We start from the raw sequence: 18,661 nt of genomic DNA, 5'->3' as shown, positions 1-18,661 counted from the left end.
CAGTTAAAGCACTACTAGATGACAAACTCTTTGCTCACTCCTGTTTTTTAATAAAATTTAAAAAGTCAGTTAAGTGCCGCTTCAGCTCGGCGACAGGCTGCTATGAACTTTGTGACGTTTGCTAATCCACTGTACCGTGTCCTTTCATTGCGGGATTATGTCACTTGGAATGCCAATGCAAGTGAATGACAGAGAGATGTAATATCCATTGATAAGCAAGGGGTGCCTATTTTTCCATGTATGCCTTTACATAAATAATTATCTTGTGCTGAAATATGTGTACCAGATGCTTGTAACATCTCAGATTATATTGTTATACTGCTATATAAAAAAACAGCATTAAACATAGTTATTTTGCATCACAAGTACAATCATGTTTTAATCTACTAGTAACATGCACGCAGCCTGTATTCAGAAACACAGAATGCATTTGAATAGGCAGCCTTAGTGTATGCTTTAGTAATGGTGCATTTAGTTTCCCTGAATTACGTTTGAGCATTTTCAATTGTAGAACAAAAACTATAAACATAACAATACAAACCTTTCCATAAAACATTTAAAGTTATTGCACATTTTGAAATAGACTGTACAGCCCAGGGAAGCCCTCAGTCAAATGGGAATGCCTGCATCTTTTTTAACTCCTACATACAGAACGTCTTTTATAGTTTTTCTTTTTTTTTTTTTTTAAATCCCCTCCCCCATAAATACATAGACTATTTCCATAATTGTTCAAACTATTTGAGAAGGGAGCAGAACTCAGTTCAGGGGAGAGCTCCACTGGAGATGGGGATAAAGAGAAGGGAGCAGAACAGTTCAGGGGAGAGCTCCACTGAAGCTGGACATGGGGATAAAGAGAAGGGAGCAGAACAGTTCAGGGGAGAGCTCCACTGAAGGTGGAGATGGGGAGGCAGAGAAGGGAGCAGAACTCAGGATGGGGAGGCTGCTCCTGGAAGGAGCGCTTCCTTCTAAACCTCCAGAGGATGCTGTTCTCAGGCTTGTAGCACACCGACACCTCACACCTGCACAGCACAGGGGGAAACAGGGGTCAGTGGTCACCCTTAGCAATTAATTTCACCAAAAGATCACATAGAGCTATAAAGCGGTGCCAGCTAATCTTACCCAGCATGTATCGCCATCACATTTTCCATTGTAAAAGATGCATGCATTGTGGTAAAGGTGTGTATGATTTTTATTAACGAACGAGACTTGGTAACACACCCACCTGGTAACGCTCTGCAGGATTTTCTTTTCATCCTGGTCGAAGCACACAGCGAAGGTGGTGCTATTGCTCCCTGTAACCTGCACCTTGTCCACTTTCACCTGAGTGGTGTTCATTTGCTAAAGAAAACAAAAGGAAATTAAAAGACTGACTTGCAAGGCTGGGGGACCCTAGATACTGTATATATCACAAAAACAAGATATTTCTGCAAGCCTTATTTAACACCAGCTTCCTTAAACTGCATGACCCCCGAACAGTACTTCTATCTAGCGTAAGTGGAAACAGTGCCATCTGCTGTTTAAACTGAAGAAGTACAGAACATTTATACTGACAGTGTGTATATGCAAAGAAACCTAACCTACTAGCTTGGGTTATATAGCCTGAATAATATTTAGAGGCGTTTCACATTTGTATATGTATATATCTGTTGTTGCTGACCTACCCATGCTCCATCTACTGTGTTATAGTTCCACTGACCTTACCGAAACCAAAAATAAACTAATAAATCTATTTGTCTCATGTTAACTTAAGAAGTCCTGCCATGATGAGCCACGGTGGCTGTGGTTAACAGTTACACTCATTTGAAATCCAGTTCCCCTTAACTGTGGAGAACCCTTACCTGATTGTAGCCCATCTTTGATTTAGAGTTTTGCCTCTTGAGTACCTCAGTCATTGTCAGCTGAAGACATTCCATTTTGGAATCTGTATTAAACAAAAAAAGGACAATGTAACAAACAGATTACATTTCAGCCTGAAGATTAATGTGTGCAGTTTATGGGTGTCAGTATTCTGTACGCACCTAATTCCTCAGGCCTCCTGCAGGCTTTGGTGAGGTTTACGGATGTGCAAACTTTCTCTATATTGTTCCACTGACGCCGACTGCTTACTGACACCTGGGGGAGACAACGCAGTGTAGTTATTGTACAACTCGTTCACTGCAGGACTTAGTGCGCTCCCTTCAAGGTGCAGTCAAGTATGATCGAAAGATTTCAAGACAGAAGATTCACTGGCTGATACAGATCAACAGAAGGAAACATAAAGGGAATCAGATGAAGAGATAAGGCTGATTAACAGAGCGGATGCTGGTATAGGGGGTCAGTTATAATTCTTCTTATTATTAAGATATAGTATTAGCAGTAGTAGTAGAAGTATTCTCGATTGTATGCACATGTCCAGTTCTGAAACAGTGTTCACCTGGCTAAGCTTACCTTGCTGTAGACAATTCCAAGTGTTAAAGGAACTGCTTCTCGCTCCCCATCAATCCCAAATCTCTTACTGCCAGGCCCTGCAGAGAATATATACAGCACTGGAATAAATAACCAGCATTACATTGAGTAGACAAAACTAGGACCACACCCTATCGAGTCATTTTATACAGTTTCTGTCCTTATCAGCCTCTAATTTGAATCACAGCCCATTACTGGATTCTTGAAAACAGGTTCAGCTGTACAGAACAACTTAAACTAGTTCTGCTCACCTGAAGCTTTAATAGCACGTGTTCCCGCGGTGTGACCCAGTTCCAGGGAATGGATAAACACCTCTGTGCGTCTCTCACCCCCAGCTAGGGTTAACTGCAATAGGAAACAAGGGGGGGGCGGGGGTACAGGTTAAATTGCTTGCCTAGATCATTAGTGCCATTAATTGAAATGCATTGCACACAGTGACACCTGTTGTGTGGATATTGTAATTGCGCTACGCATTTTAAAAGGTTCTTTTGCAGGGGATTTGAAATCCATTTCTATTTGCTATTGTCAACCCATTCAGCCAGCTTGCCCCTCACAAATAGCTGTGCATGAGAAGAGGCTGACGTGGCTTGTTACTTACCTCAGCCTGGTAGAGCTGGACCAGTGCAGTGTGAGTGGCGTGTCTGCAGTAGTACAGCACCATGTCTGCTAAAATGGGAAGCCGTTGCTTGGAATTGTTGAAGGAGTCAGTCTCGATCTTGGAGGCTTGCTGCAAAACACACAGGCAGATTAAGGAAATGTCTTCAATGCACCAGAGCAGCCACAGCACCAGAGCTCCACTGGATTCAGCTATTTGGGCAACTGCATGGAAGTCGGAGTACGACCTGGGAATAAAATGCCTATGCTGAGGAACCACCAACTAAAAAAGTGAGAAAATGACATCATTTATTTCTACCCGTTCTACCCCAATTCTTGTTGCTAATGTTGCAAAAATAATATTTTTAGTAAGGTGCAAGTTTACAGTAAGTGGTTAAGCTATTTGTTGAGTGCAGGTGAGAAGATAAGACTTTTTGTCTGACTGAATTAAAGCACTAAAGGATTATATTGGTTGCAGGTATGCAGTCTCACCTGGCATAGAACACCAATGGGCAGACTCAGTAAACTGAGGATGTTGCGATCGTACCAGGGATCTAGCATTCCAATGTAACGTGCAATATCGTTGGTGCTGTCCTCCAAACCAGGTGGGTTTAAGTCCTGCAGATCACAACACAGACATTGAGGTTATGTAAGTAAGCATCTACAGTACCACAAAAAAAATAATACGGGTGAGCCTGCACAGTGACTTAGTGTATTACAGCAATACGTTTTTGCACATTGAGTTTATGCATATACATACTGTATACATGTACGATCTGTATCTTGGCTTGGGGTTGTGAACATTGCAATAACAAAGCCCCCGATCCCTGGGTTATTTACCATGGGTGCTGCTGGTCGCATTGGGCTGTCTGACACACTGTTAGGGAATGAACCTGGCACTGCAGGGCAGCTGGAGTTCCTCTTTACAGGAACGAAATAGAACTGGAGCCTGAAGTACCTCGTCAGTCTGGGACACCCGCTTTCTTGCAGTCTGTAAGAAATGGAAATACAGTACATGGTATTTAGCATCAGATTTATACACTGTATCTTTGTGAAATCGTTTCATAATTTAAAAAAAAAAGCGTTTGATAATAAAACTACTAGACTGTGTATTATGTGGGTTAAGGTTAGGGTGACAGTAATGATTGTGGTTGTCTTTGAAAGATAGTAATGCATAGGTCATATCATATCCAGATGATGGAGCAAGTTTGTAACAAGCCAAAAAAGCAACAATGCCTGCAAAAAATGGAAACACAACGAACGAACAGATCGTCAAAGCACAGGCCATGCGTGGGCGCCTCCTCTCACCTGAGATTACTGTACGCCCGCGCCACTTTCCCAGAGATCTGATCAGCTCCGAAGACGACCACCCTGAGCGTCGTGGCTTTGCTGTCGTCGTCGCAGCTCAGGAAGGGCCTCCGTCGGAAGCAGGTGGTCTTCAGGGACTGCCTCTCGGCTCTCATCAAGCACACCTGCTGCGGCAGAGAATTGGACCGGGACTTGACTGGAAAGTTGTTCTTGGACTCTGGGTTTCCCAGGCTCTCCGTTCGGCGCAGCGATTGGCTGCTCTTGGACTTGAACAGCATGGAAATCCTCTTCTTCAGTTTCGGTTTGGCTTTGCTCTGCTTCTCATGCCTGCTGTCCTCGTCCATGTCCTCGCAGAAGTCGCTGTCCACCCCGGAGACCACAGACAGCGCGGAGGGCATGGAGCAGTTGGAAGCTAAGGAGTAAGTGGAGAACATGGAGTCTTTGGAAGTGGTGGAGAAGGTGGAGGCTCGGTGGTTGTTTATTTCGACTTCGTCCTCTATGTCCTCCTCTTCATCATCCAGCTCTTCTTCCTCCGGCTCAGCCAGGGTGGTTACGGGCAGGTCACACTCACTGCAGAGGATCTCATTCAAAACATCTGGATGGAAAAGAGGGTTCAAAGTCTTGTTACCTTGTTTAAAACCAAATGCAAGAAATGTCAGCTCACAAACCCTGTTAATATTTTAAGGTAGGTAAAAATGTTACCGAAATTATCCTTGTCCCAGTGGTACGTATGGCACTTGGCAATGGGCAGTGGCAAAGTCTGTATGGTACTGCTTGATTTCTCTCCTTTAGAAGACACAAACACACCAACATTTTAAAAATAAAACATTATCCTCGTAAAAATACTTCCAATGTGCTTATTCATTTTTTTTTTCGTTCTCAAAACTCAACACAATCATCTAAAGGTAATTTTTCTTTATTCAGCAACTACACTGCATGTAGGATAAACATACTATACGTATATGACATCATTTTGTATCTGGACTCACTAATAATTAATTAAGCTGTACATGCTTATACAGTAAAGCAATTGCCTGCTAGAAAACGGTTTTACCTGCTGGTGTGTTTCCATTTTCTGCAGGAATTCCAGCCTTCTCCCTCAGCTCCCCCAGTTTCCCCTGTATGAACTCCCTGGATTTGACACTGTCTTCCAGAGCAGAGGCTGTCTCCAGGATCTCTGTGCTAGCTGAGAAGATCTCCACAAGTTCTTCTAATTCCTTAGACTACAGGTGACAGATGTTAAGAGATCATACAAAATCCCAATCCACAGATTAAAAAAATATAACACATAGCAGATACCGTTTTATACCCACAATATATTTATATATTTAATATATATTTACGCTTAAACATGTATTACAGTAAATAATAAATCAAAAACCATCTTGAAGTAAACAATATTGCTCACCTCTCTGGCTTGAGAGTAATGGGAATGTGTGTTTAACGATAACAATATCTATTTATTAGCAGATGCCTTTATCCAGGGCGACTTACAATTGTTACAAGATATCATACAATTACCCGTTTATACAGTTGGGTTTTTACTGGAGCAATCTAGATAAAGTACCTTGCTTAAGGGTACAGCAGCAGTGTCCTCCACCTGGGATTGAACCCACGACCCTCCGGTCAAGAGTCCAGAGCCCAAACCACTGCTCCACACTGCTGCCCCTGTCAATATCCATATTGAGGGGTCAAATTTATACACAGTCCTAAACTTTGGGTGTTGCAGTTCAAATTCACACACTTGGTTGGCAATATGTAGTTCAAAAGAGCAGACATTACCTCTAGTGTCTTCTGTATGTCTTTGAGGGAGTACTTGGTGCCGAAGGTGCACTGATACGCGTGTTTGATGAGAGTGATGTAGGAGTCCCTCTGGGAGTGCTCCACTGTGCTGAGCTGATCCGCTATAGACAGATACTCCTTGGGGACGTCAGCAGGGTTCATCAACAGGACCGTTCTGAAGGGAGAGCACAAACTGTGAGGAGGGGATAGGGAATACAGTAACATGCACCCAGCTGCTCACAATTAAACCACACCTAGTGTACAAGGAGATAACAGATAGACTCTGAGTTGAGGTTTCCATACTAGCAAGGGTGATGGTTGTCTCAAGTACAGATGGTGGCGTGTGCTTCGGACTTCCCTTTTTTAATGCTGTGAATTTTAATTAAAAAGCAATGTGCTGCATCCACTCTGGGTTTGATTTCAATCAGACTGCGCTGTGAATCAATGGGAACCTTTGTGACGTTATGTGTATTGAAACTGAACTGTGTCCTGTAGATGCTGGATTAAAAGCAAATGCCGGAAAAGTGAGAGTTGTGGAGTAAGCAAATAAATATATGTGTTTCAGTGAATATGGTACTAAATGCGCGGGCTGTATCACAATCTTCAATCTGCTCTAAACAGAGGAAGAGCAGAAGTAGAACATCCTGTAAGAGGTGTGATTGAAAGGTGATACACATGGCAGCGCACAGTGTACACAGGCAGGTCTGGGAAGGAAGTAAGGATGACTGCTTGAGCAAGAAAGCAGGCCTACAGCAACTCTTTAGCAAAACGAAACGACACAATTCATGAAGATGAAGGGACATTGCATGTGGTGCAGTTGGAATTTAAAATAGCAATTTACTAGTTTCTTTTTAGTGCTGGTTCTATTTTTTAGAATAGAGCTGCGCCCACAACGCATAAGCAAGCCAGTAAATGCATAAAGCACCAAGCTAATGCATACTGAATGTAATATGCCCCGCTAGAGTTCAAAACTGAGTGCAATTAAATAGCAGAAGAAAAAGGGGTTAGAGTGCCTGTGGTCAATGCTGTAAGATCTAAAGCTCAGAAAAAGGAACTCACATTGTTTTGCTTGGGTGATTCTCAGTGGTTAATCCCTGTTCTTCTCTCACCAGCCTCTGGTATGAAATCCCTATTGAAGAAAAATATATATATAAACAGGGAATAGTGTATATATGAACTAAACAGAGGTTTAAATGATCTTTCTAATGACAGAACTGTGAGTACCGTCGACATCAACTAAATAATTCTGCTTGCTGTCTCTCACATTGTGTTGCTTATGGAAGCTTTGTGGCATATTTCCAAATCGTTTGTAATTAACTCCTGTTTTTTTGAAAGGTGAAAATTCAATGTTAAACCTGACAGTGCCAGAAGAAAATATGAATTTGTTTTGATACATTAACAGCTGGGTCTTTCTCCTTTCATGCTTTGAACTGTGAAGGTTGTGTGGCCCGGTGGTTAAAGATAAGGAATTGGATAACCTGGAGGTACCCGGTTCAAATCCCAGCTCACTCACTGACTCATTTTGTGACCTTGAGCAAGTCACTTAACCTCCTTGTGCTCCGTCTTTCAGGTGAGACATTGTTGTAAGTGACTCTGCAGCTGATGCATAGTTCACACACCCTAGTCTCTGTATAGCCTTGGATAAAGGCATCTGCTAAATAAACTAATAATAATAATAATAATAATAATAATAATAATAATAATAATAATAATAAAACAAGATTACACATCCAGAGACCTTTTAAAATGTATTTTAAAAAATAAACTAGCCTAGCTATGTTCTGTAATTTCATATAACTTCAAAGGAACATGGACTTTCCCAGATCAGTGAGATAAATAGATAAACTTTTCTTCATCAGATGATATATATATATATATGTATATATATATATATATATATATATATATATATATATATATATATATATATATATATATATATATGAATTAATAAAGCAAACCACCATGACGTTGTAAATGCTTAAAATGACAGTAGTAATAAGTTACTATGGATACAGCGGAAACAAACACAAACCGCAGCTTAACACATAAGGTGAAACAGATACTTCAACAGATGTGAAGAGCACCTCTCTACTTCCCATTTCTGAGTTAATTCATAAAACCACTTCCATTCTTAATGTGCACCAAGGGTCTGTTTTCACTATTTGAATGTCCCAACGCATTCAACCAACTTGAAATGACTGTAACTATGTTTCACTTGAGTGGCATTAAAATGAAGACGATATGCCATTTGATTATATATATATATATATATATATATATATATATATATATATATATATATATATATATATATATAAATAGGTCAAAGAGCCAGCTGACTTGTAATATTAATAAAACAATTGCAAGATTTTAACTGTAGGTGGTGCTGGATAGCCATGCATTGTCGTCACAAGCCTGTTTTTCTTTCCTAGTTACCTGGTGCCTTCAGCTCCTGGTGGATGAATGTGAGCAGGTCTCTGCAGACGCTGCAGTAGGGTTCAGGCCAGGTGAGGAAGCTGTGATATATCTCACAGGCTTCTTTCAGCAGCGTGCAGTCCGGTGGGAAGAAGGGAGTCTGAAAGGAAAACAAAATCCCCCCCTTAATAACAGTGCTCTGTGGTACTGCTGTATAACTGGTAATATTTCACACCATATATTACCACTGAACAATTAGATGTCAAATGTACAGTAGGTCTATTAAATAACAACAACATTGAACATTTTGTTCATTGTGCAGTATATTCAATCAGACTACTGTAGTGCACCAGCCCCTGCGATATCATGGTATTTAATGGTTCTCTTACCCGCAGAAGTGTAGAGAAGAACATCAAAGCCAAAGGGGCAACGAGAACATATTCAGAATTGACTTGCACCTTAAAAAAAAAACAAAAAAAAAAAACACATGAAAATCAGCCACACCCAGGTAGACTTGATGGTGGTTCTGCAGGACAACACTATACAGCACGACAGCAGTATGAATACACAGTACGAATACACAGGTTGCTGAGTGACAGTCAACTTCATCCCTAGGGTCACACTTTAGTTTAAATATCGATTTATAGAAAATCTACAGCATGTGCTATTAGAGCAGGGCGGAGGCTGGGCTGGAACAGGTGACCATGTGTCCCGCAAGCAAGCATCTTAACCACAGTGCAAAAGATCTGCATCTGCGTTTGTGGTTTTAGAGCTTTTAACCTCATCACATCTCCCCAAACTGGGAGACAGAATCCATACCAGCAGTGCATCACTCAACACTGCCCGTTACACTAAGAAAGGTTTTGACGGTTATTAACAAGGGAGCAGTCATTACAAGGTTTCTTATCAATGCTGCCTTAGCCTGCTATTATTGATAAGAACTGTTTAATGTCTTTCATAACAACCTAGATAACACATTATTTACTGCTACCGTGGTATACGCTGGCTGAAGTATAATTTAAAAACACACGGATTCATGGTAAATAGGATACAGCAGGGCAAATACCATGGTGAAAACCAGCTTGGGAAACTGGCAGTTTACAGCGTGGTAACAGACCAGTGTCCTGTTGGATAATAAAACTGGCCTGTATGTGCGGGGCCAGTGCGTGTGTTCTGCCGTGTTTACCTCTCTGGTTCTCTTCAGTATCTGCTGCAGCAGAATGAGGAAGTTTCCTGGGTCTCTGTTCACCAGCTCCTCCAGGCTCCAGCGGTTCATACACAGGCCCACTGGAAGGCAGGAAGAGGAGGTGAGAGAAAAACAAAATTATAATCTCAAGACACCATCGGGCCCTGTTTACCATTTTGGGTTTATTTTTCTTCTGGTAATATAAAGAACAAGTATCCCACCCAGTTATTCTGCAGAACAAAAATGATGTCGAAAAATGTGAAAAAAGAATGCATGGCCTGGTATTTCAACTGCCATCTATATTAAGATGTGTTGAAAATTCCCTTTCACTTCAGCTGAATATTCAAGTTTAAGGGACATGCAGTGAAAACAAATGTAATTGAGGCGTAAAAGGGAAGTACCAAAGATGTGCAATTACAGAAAGCGTGATTACAGTATTACTCTTGTTTTGACCCTTAATAATCCATGCCTCATCATTACAGCACAGTGCAAAATATAGGCCCATTGTTCCAAGAAGGGGTGTAGTTTGTTGCATGAGGAACGCATATTCAGCTGTTTCTCAATAGGTTAGAAAATGTATTCGTGACACAGATACCATCAGCATAAACAGCTCCTATAATCCAAATTGTGCAAGATGGTCTGCTGATAAAAATGCCACAACCATACAAAACATGTCAACAGCACGTGTACTGAAATGACAAATGCCTAGTATTTAAAAAACACATAACAATTTTAAATGCATGTTTAAAAGGTAACAACAAAAATTACCTTTTTCCACACCTCTTTTTAGTTCAACTTAACTTTTCAGTATGAAAAAGTGTTTAACGGTGTGTCATTCAGTAAAGCAGGATGGTACAGCATGCACAAATATATTTTTAAAAACATAAGAGTTCTATTTTTTAATCGAGCTGGATCTGTCCAGCTTTAGTCTGATGGTTTAATGTGACTGAAGCAAAACATTTTAATGATGCAGCTTATTTTTTTAATGCAAGCTTGTTAGCAAACAAGCCTGACGCAGGTAAGATAACCAGCCTGAAAACAATATACATGAATCTGTATCACACCTAACGTAGCTAATAGAGCACTGCCTGAACCGCCTTCCTGTTATTTCACAAGTGTCGTGTTTTTAACAGAGGTTACAGCAACAGCATTAGACTCGCACATCACAAAACAAACGTTTCTTTTGCAGGAACTGGTTGACATATTTTACTAAAGCCTCCCTTACCCTTCTGTGCACTCAGAGGCTCAAACCTGTGTTTGGTGGGCAAGTGTATTACTGAATGCTTTTAAGAATGATTTTGCTTAAATAAAGCATACAATTAAACTGTAGAAGGCTGCAAAATACTGTTTCAATCAAACAAAGTGCTTTTATCCTGCTGGAAAATGTGACTAATCTTGTTCTTCAAAAAACAATAGAACGGTTATTCAGACTCACTAGATAAAACTGATGCTTATGTAGGAAAAAAAAATAACTGTCTTCATTTATTATAAACCACGCCTATTTTAAGCATCAAAATGGTAGAAAACAACATCCAGACTTCAATGCATCAGCCCTGAATGAATGAAACCTTTCATCTTTGAGGCAGAGTAGGGCAAACTGTCATGAGCGTATTCGTGTGTGAAGAAAAAGTGTGTCAAAAAAATTTGTATTCGATTTGTATCATTCTTATCTGTGAAATGTTCACCAACATTTAAAAGAGAGAGTGACACATTTCAATTCAGTATCTTAACTGACTGTGAAAAGAACAGTTAAAGAAGAGGGGGTAGAGGGGATAGGAACTTGCATACCCTAGATTACACTAGACTCAGAAGCCGAGGGACTTGAGATTGCAATCTAGTTGGAGCCCTGTGAAGTGCAGTTGATCTGCGTGACACAGTGGGGTTCATTGATATAAAAGAATGGAGCAGCACACAAGTGTGTGCACCCAGCACTCACGGGGTTAACGTTTGTGTGGGTGTAACCGTGGTACCAAAGCTGCGTGTTTGTGAGTGGGCTGAACCATCTGCAGGAATAAGGAATAGGATATTGCCCTTTTCTGAATAGAGCTTTACTATGCGAATGCAAAGGTACCACCCACTCAAACCCACCCATCCTCCACTACCCAAACTCCATGTGGTTTGTTCCGCTACTTCCTTTTCTGACAATGTGTTAACAAAAAAAAAAAACAGGTCTACTTGGTATTTTATTAAAACAACACATCTGCTATCTGTTTTTTTTTCTCCTCAATATGATATCTTTTGATGATGGTAGCAATTATCTATCTGTTAATGTTCTTTGTTTATGTAGTTTTAAAACTCTTCACGCTGAAGCACAGAAACAGAGACCAATTTGCACAGCTTTTTGTTAAAGAAAAATGTAAAACTGCAAATGATATAAACAACTAACAGGCAACCCCCGAAGTTTAATTTAAGGACTCAACTGCTTTTTTGTTACTGATTTGAAACACTACCTGTTATATATTTGTAAAGGTTTTCCTTTGGCACCTTGCTCTATGGCACTTCCCCCTCCTGCTAAATGTTATGTGATATCAATATTGGCTTGCATTTAAAAAGAGTCACTTTTTTAGTTAATTAAATGATTATCATATGATTGAAACAGACTTTCATTTGTTCAAAGGCACTTGTAAAGACGTTACTGGAGTAATAAGATGAGTAGTAAACAAGTTACATGAATTAACGCCATGAACAGATTTTGTTAATATGTTAGTAATTTAGTTGTTAACAACTTAAAAAGTGCTCCTGGTGGTTGGAAGTAAGCCAAGGAAAAATATAGAGATACTAAAAGAAACTTTGTGAATTTAATGACAAACGTACCAACTGTACCTAGCGACACATATCCCAATTCACAGCTATGCAAGGTTGTCTAATACGGGCAAAATCAGTACATGCAAGTTCCTCTTAATGGGACCATTACGTGACTTTCACACTTTATCACTTGTGAGTGAAGACCACACCACCCCTGTGAAGTAAATGTGAAGTAAATTCATTCCAACATTCAGGGCATTGAGAAAGTTTAATCACTTGTCATTGAATTTCTTTTAGTATTTCTAAATGTACCACGATTGAGTGTTTTATAGTTAGGGATGAAAAGCCACGGATGAAGCCTTCTCGAGAAGAGAGGCACGTGACACACGGAGTCCCACCAACCTGTCCATGTGTCCGTGGAGAAGGGGTCTCTGCCCAGCCCGTGAAGGCACCGCTGCAGGGCATGATGGATCCGGTCCTCGGTGCACGAGGTGTGCTGCATCTTAAAACATCTCCTGGCAAGGAAATGGGAAACGCATGTTAATCTGAACGCAAAATGCACTATATACACATACAATACCTTGCAAACAATATGCACAGGTGTACAATATCAGAGCATTTTACAGCAACAGGGAATCTGCATTGCATCAGCCACGGATAGGTTGGCTGCTGCAGTCTAGGTTGAGTCCCCATAGTGATGTACAAGGTTCCTGTGAAATCCTGTGAAATCCAGCTGATTTAATCCTCCCCTTAGCTATATACGTGAAAGAGGGTTTATACCAACAGCCGACTGCCAGTACCCATTAATGCTGGAACCAAGCAGAACTTATTACACAAGAATACGACACAGGAGAGACACCCTCTCGGTATCAGTCCTGGTTACTGCAGGGGTGTGGATCTGAGCCATTTGCCCCAGGATGACAGGGTGAGTCACAGATACTGTGCAAGCATTCAGACTCGGGGGCTTCTGGAATCATGCATGCTGTAGTTTGCACAAAGCACCTCCAGACCACAACACTTCCTAACCAAGCAAACATGTAAAAAACAGCTCAGAATAAACCAAAAAAAACCTTGTAAACATCACGCTTCTCAGCACTCAGACACATATTTGTAGCTCTGGTTTATATAGTTGTGTTTTTGTTTTTTCCAATAGAAGACCAACTTTTCCAAACAGATTTTACTGAGAGGACAATATGAAGGACTACTGTAGGATTTACTCTTTATCAACGGTTGCGAGTGATGTCAAAATGTCACTCGCGCAGCGTCTTCCCAGTTTTGTTTTTTTGGATTGTGAAAAAGCGATTGTCAGCTGAGTTAAAAAAGGGTTTGCTATATAAAGCATACCCATGCATTCTGCTTAATGTAGCTCAGTAATGTTCAGCCCAAGAAAGTGCTTGGGTGGATAAACCATACGCCTACACCTGCTGTCAGCAGGAAGTTTTAAAGGAAACAAGACGATACTATCTGTTCTTATGCCATCAGGGAAAATTAAAAGAAAGAAAACCCAAATTACTCATTTCAGTAGTTTTACAGCTGATGTAGGCAAAACCAGGGTAATTTGTATTAAACATTGGCATCTATAAGTGGCAACATTACAGCTGCAATCACAAGTTTCAGAGCTTTATCAAGGACAGCCATTTAAGGAAACACTTGGTTTATTTCAGACGCTGATATGTCCCTTGGCTTCCTCATTTTAAACCATAGCCGATCCTAACCATGAGTCAACCAAGCAGGAGCTATTCGCTCATGGAAAGTGCGAAACTGACTGGACTGCGCAATAACTTCCACATGACCCGCTGCAGATTCAATTCATTAGCCACAAACATGTGGGGTTTCCTGACTCTGAGTGAAACAAACAAAAATGGAACATGCACTTCCCTCATTTTCTTGTTGTGTGGTAACTTGTTGTCAAATTTTATGTACCAGACTTCCTCAGAAGACTAGTAGGGATGTATTGGGAAACATACACATTTTCTAAAATCTTTTATACTAAAAACGAATAGGTAACATCGATTAACATTGAGTATATAGCCCTATTACATGGCAATTATACCGTAAATACACAAGACTGCATCTAAATGCAGCATAAACACAACAATACGTCACATTCTGTAATGAAACACTTAGATCGATTGTAACTACTCAACCAGCTGTGCAATCTGTGTTATTACAGTGAGACACTTAATATGACCTTCATAATATGATCTTCATATTAAATGACCTTCCTACAGATGTCAGGACTGGCCAGTCCCTGACCACATTCCGGTGCCTCCTTAAGACTCACCTCTTCAAACAGCACCTGTAGAACTCCTCTGTTTGTATCCTGGGACACTATCACCCTTCATTTAAATGTGCTTTATTTTGCTCTTATCTGCCCCCTATTTTACTGCATTTAATCCTGTACTTCAGAATACTGTAATCTGCCAAGTGTTTAACCTGTAGTACTTTGTATTTAATCACATCCTGATGTAACTATCACTATTTAATCATATCCTGATGTAACTATCACTATTATCTGCTGTATTATTGAATTGTGGTTTGTCACACTTGAACAAAAGTTATTGTATTTCTTGCTCTTATTGTATTACTTGTATTGTAACACTTGAAATGTATTTGCTTACGATTGTAAGTCGCCCTGGATAAGGGCGTCTGCTAAGAAATAAATAATAATAAATAATAATAATAATACTATAAGCAATATCAGCTACATACTGACACTTGTCCCGTATGCCTCTTCAATCAGATACAACTTTGTTGTTTTGTGCAAAAAGACTAGCTCTAGATATTCCATACAGCTCAAACCTTGCATCAAAGGGTACTTTATCAGAGTGCAGATTGAAAATCGTCAATTTAATGAGGATCCAAAAAATACAAGAAATGACCAGTATACACATAGTCCAGGTTAGAGGCCAGCTATGCTTCTTTCTCAGTGTATTATCAGCTTCATTATGTAGCTCTACTCCACATGAACCACACTATTGCTGTTGCACTTCATGAAGCCTGGCTAGTAAACGTGTGTTGGTTTACCAGACAGGGAATGCAGTTCAACACACAACTGCCCCCTCGACACAGGTAATGGAGTTAGAATGTCTTCCTGGACATTAAAGAAAAAAGCAGGATGCGCCGGGTCTGTACAGTGGCTGGAGGACTTCTCTGTGAACTTGCATAGAAAAATGATACAGAACTCGGAAAAGAAAACCTAGCAAACCAACCTGTTCTGGTGTCGTTAATTCCAAAGCTTGCAACATTAACAGTTTCATTCTGCTGCAGAGCTCAGAAGGTAATAGCCAGCATGGATCCTTTATGGCTGAATATGTCTCAGAACCAGACGGACTGGTACTTCCTCACGTTGTTTAGATGGCAGCGCTGTCCTGAGATCACAGAGCATGTGGTGCTCCAGCATACAGGAGCTTGTTTTTGTGCGTGTGATTCTCCAGCCGATACCAATGCATCAGATACTGTGTGGGATTTGCATGCCAAGCGATACGGAATGACAGCCCAATTTGCATTTCTTTGTTCTACTGATAAACATTTGAAAAATAATGGGGTCTACAGTGTCATATCAACACTCCAAGAAAATGAAAATCAGCAAATAACAGGTGAATATACATGATATTTTATGGTTAACAAGGTATCATATAAAATGACAATCCTAGTTTGGATTTTAAGAAAACAATGACATGCACGCTGTACCTGAAAGTGATTGTGATACACCTTTAAAGAACTTTGTAAGTGCAGTCTCAATGCATCAGTCTTAAAGTACCAGAGCCATAACATGAAAGGTGCTACAGTAGATGTAGGCAATAGCACACAGGAAGGATTGCGGCTGTACGCAGACAACCACCTAAAGCATTATGTGCATTCCATGGCACAAGCCGCAACAAAGTCCCTTCAGATCCCTTTGAAAAATGAGTTGTCTCAGTGCAATCGCCAAGCTCCAACAGGGTTATTTCTCTTAGAAAAGTTTCCAATAAAAATAATTGTTGTACTGAGCTTTACGCATGGGTTTCAATTATGGTCAGTCAATCACAGTGATTTGCCAATGCCATTTCATTAAAAAAAAAAAAAAAAAGTTTTATCAGGGACAGTCAAATACATGCCTGTACAATGTTTGACGTTACAAAGGGATTCTAAAATGATCCAGAGAAATGTTCAAATACCACGTGCCTCATGCTTGTATTTTTAGACATTCCGGTGCGGTAACATTTCTCAATCCCCTGCTTACTCCAGTGAAACAGTAACTTATATTTAAAAAAAAAAAATGTTGGCTACACATTTTCTTAAAGCTAGTCTTGCTTTTAAATAAAAGCAGTGCCTCTCAAAACTATAGCGTGGGCTCACTGTCTTTTACCTGAACAATACAAAGACGACACTCTTCTGAAAGGAATCCCCTACTGTATTCTATAATATATAAAAAAAATACCTCTCAATAGAGCAGACCAGATAGACTACGTTTCCCAATAAACAGCAATATTGTGGGCTATTCAGTCTAGTTTTTCCCTAATTTTAATCATTTACATCGATTCAGCAGCTGTATTTTCCAGCATGTGCTGTTGCTGTGGGAATTATTGCTACAAGTAGCCAGTGTATCATTATTATTTTATTATTATTATTTCATTATTTAGCAGGCGCTTTTATCCAAAGCGGCTTACAGAAAACAAACAAAATATACAAATACTAAATTAAAAATTGTAAAATGTTTCTTATAAGGAGGAAAAAAATAAAATAGAAAAAGAAAAATAAGGATATGAAATGAAAAGACACAGCAGACATTTAAAAGCAAATTAAAAATAATAAACATTTAAAATATACAACCAACTAACTAATAAAATAACACAAACAGCGCATAACACAGAACCACCCCGGAACAACCCCGGAACAACCCCACAACAGCGTGTGTCCTTCCCCGATGTTCTTACACGATTGCAGCGTACCCTGACGCTCACACCATCAGGGAAGATGAATCCGTAGCAGAAACAGGTGTGTGGTGAACGCAGGTGAAAACAACAATTGTCATGAACCAGCTGACCTCAGGGTTTCATCCACAAGTCATTAATGTACAATTCGTGTCTGATTCATCTCAGCCGCTGCACACAACACAATGCACATTTCCTTTCTAAATACAGCCTGTAGTCTATTGAGAAGCCAAAAATAAACACATAGTTAATAGGTAAGCCTGCAATAACCAAAGCTACTTCTTGCAAGATTCACAAGAGCCCTATTTTGCTGTTGTTTTTTTTAACCAGAATTTATTTTCACTTTGACTTAGGTGTCATGTTACCTGTGACACAGAAGCATGCTTCCAATGAGAACATTTTATATTCAATGCAACATTTTATGGTGCACTACAATGAACATAAGAACATAAGAAAATAAGAAAGTTTACAAACAAGAGGAGGCCATTTGGCCCATCTTGCTCGTTTGGTTGTTAGTAGCTTATTGATCCCAGAATCTCATCAAGCAGCTTCTTGAAGGATCCCAGGATGTCAGCTTCAACAACATTACTGGGGAGTTGGTTCCAGACCCTCACAATTCTCTGTGTAAAAAAGTGCCTCATATTTTCTGTTCTGAATGCCCCTTTATCTAATCTCCATTTGTGACCCCTGGACCTCGTTTCTTTTTTCAGGTCGAAAAAGTCCCCTGGGTCGACATTGTCAATACCTTTTAGAATTTTGAATGCTTGAATCAGATCACCGCGTAGTCTTCTTTGTTCAAGACTGAATAGATTCAATTATATAAAAGGCATACGACATGCCTTTTAAACCCGGGATAATTCTGGGCGCTCTTCTTTGCACTCTTTCTACAGCAGCAATGTGTTTTTTGTAACGAGGTGACCAGAACTGAACACAACATTCTAGGTGAGGTCTTACTAATGCATTATAAACTTTTAACATTATTTCCCTTGATTTAAATTCAACACTTTTCACAATATATCCCAGCATCTTGTTGACCTTTTTTATAGCTTCCCCACATTGTCTAGATGAAGACATTTCCGAGTCAACATAAACTCCTAGGTCTTTTTCAAAGATTCCTTCTTCAATTTAAGTATCGCCCATATGATATTTATAATGCACATTTTTATTGCCTGCGTGCAGTATACTTTTCTCTATTAAATGTCATTTGCCATGTGTCTGCCCAGTTTTGAATGCTGTCTAGATCATTTTGAATGACCTTTGCTTCTGC

At 39.9% G+C, this 18,661-nt stretch overlaps 1 protein-coding gene across 2 annotated transcripts in view; it reads right to left on the bottom strand.

Moving 5' to 3' along the window:
• Positions 1-665: 665 nt before the first annotated feature.
• LOC117422983 (phosphoinositide 3-kinase regulatory subunit 5-like) overlaps positions 666-18,661 on the bottom strand; it is a 29,370-nt gene continuing 11,374 nt past the window's right edge. Inside the window, exons 1-19 of one of the 2 annotated variants that reach the window (XM_034038262.3) lie at positions 15,691-15,808; positions 12,881-12,993; positions 9,734-9,834; positions 8,937-9,005; positions 8,569-8,707; positions 7,189-7,258; positions 6,130-6,304; positions 5,402-5,570; positions 5,050-5,133; positions 4,348-4,942; positions 3,880-4,030; positions 3,532-3,657; positions 3,044-3,172; positions 2,697-2,790; positions 2,428-2,504; positions 2,019-2,112; positions 1,839-1,921; positions 1,223-1,338; positions 666-1,019 (exon numbers count right to left, since the gene is read on the bottom strand). In XM_034038262.3, the coding sequence (XP_033894153.3) occupies positions 872-1,019; positions 1,223-1,338; positions 1,839-1,921; positions 2,019-2,112; positions 2,428-2,504; positions 2,697-2,790; positions 3,044-3,172; positions 3,532-3,657; positions 3,880-4,030; positions 4,348-4,942; positions 5,050-5,133; positions 5,402-5,570; positions 6,130-6,304; positions 7,189-7,258; positions 8,569-8,707; positions 8,937-9,005; positions 9,734-9,834; positions 12,881-12,980 (2,520 nt within the window). In that variant the 5' untranslated portion in view covers positions 12,981-12,993; positions 15,691-15,808 and the 3' untranslated portion in view covers positions 666-871. Of the gene's footprint in view, positions 1,020-1,222; positions 1,339-1,838; positions 1,922-2,018; positions 2,113-2,427; positions 2,505-2,696; positions 2,791-3,043; positions 3,173-3,531; positions 3,658-3,879; positions 4,031-4,347; positions 4,943-5,049; positions 5,134-5,401; positions 5,571-6,129; positions 6,305-7,188; positions 7,259-8,568; positions 8,708-8,936; positions 9,006-9,733; positions 9,835-12,880; positions 12,994-15,690; positions 15,809-18,661 lie in introns of those variants that run through there. The other variant, XM_034038261.3, reaches the window with a different exon arrangement.

The sequence above is a fragment of the Acipenser ruthenus genome, chromosome 17 (assembly GCF_902713425.1).
Source record: "Acipenser ruthenus chromosome 17, fAciRut3.2 maternal haplotype, whole genome shotgun sequence".
Lineage (NCBI taxonomy): Eukaryota > Metazoa > Chordata > Actinopteri > Acipenseriformes > Acipenseridae > Acipenser > Acipenser ruthenus.
The sequence above is the reverse complement of the archived record's forward strand: the minus strand, read 5'-3'. Positions and strand labels throughout refer to the sequence as shown.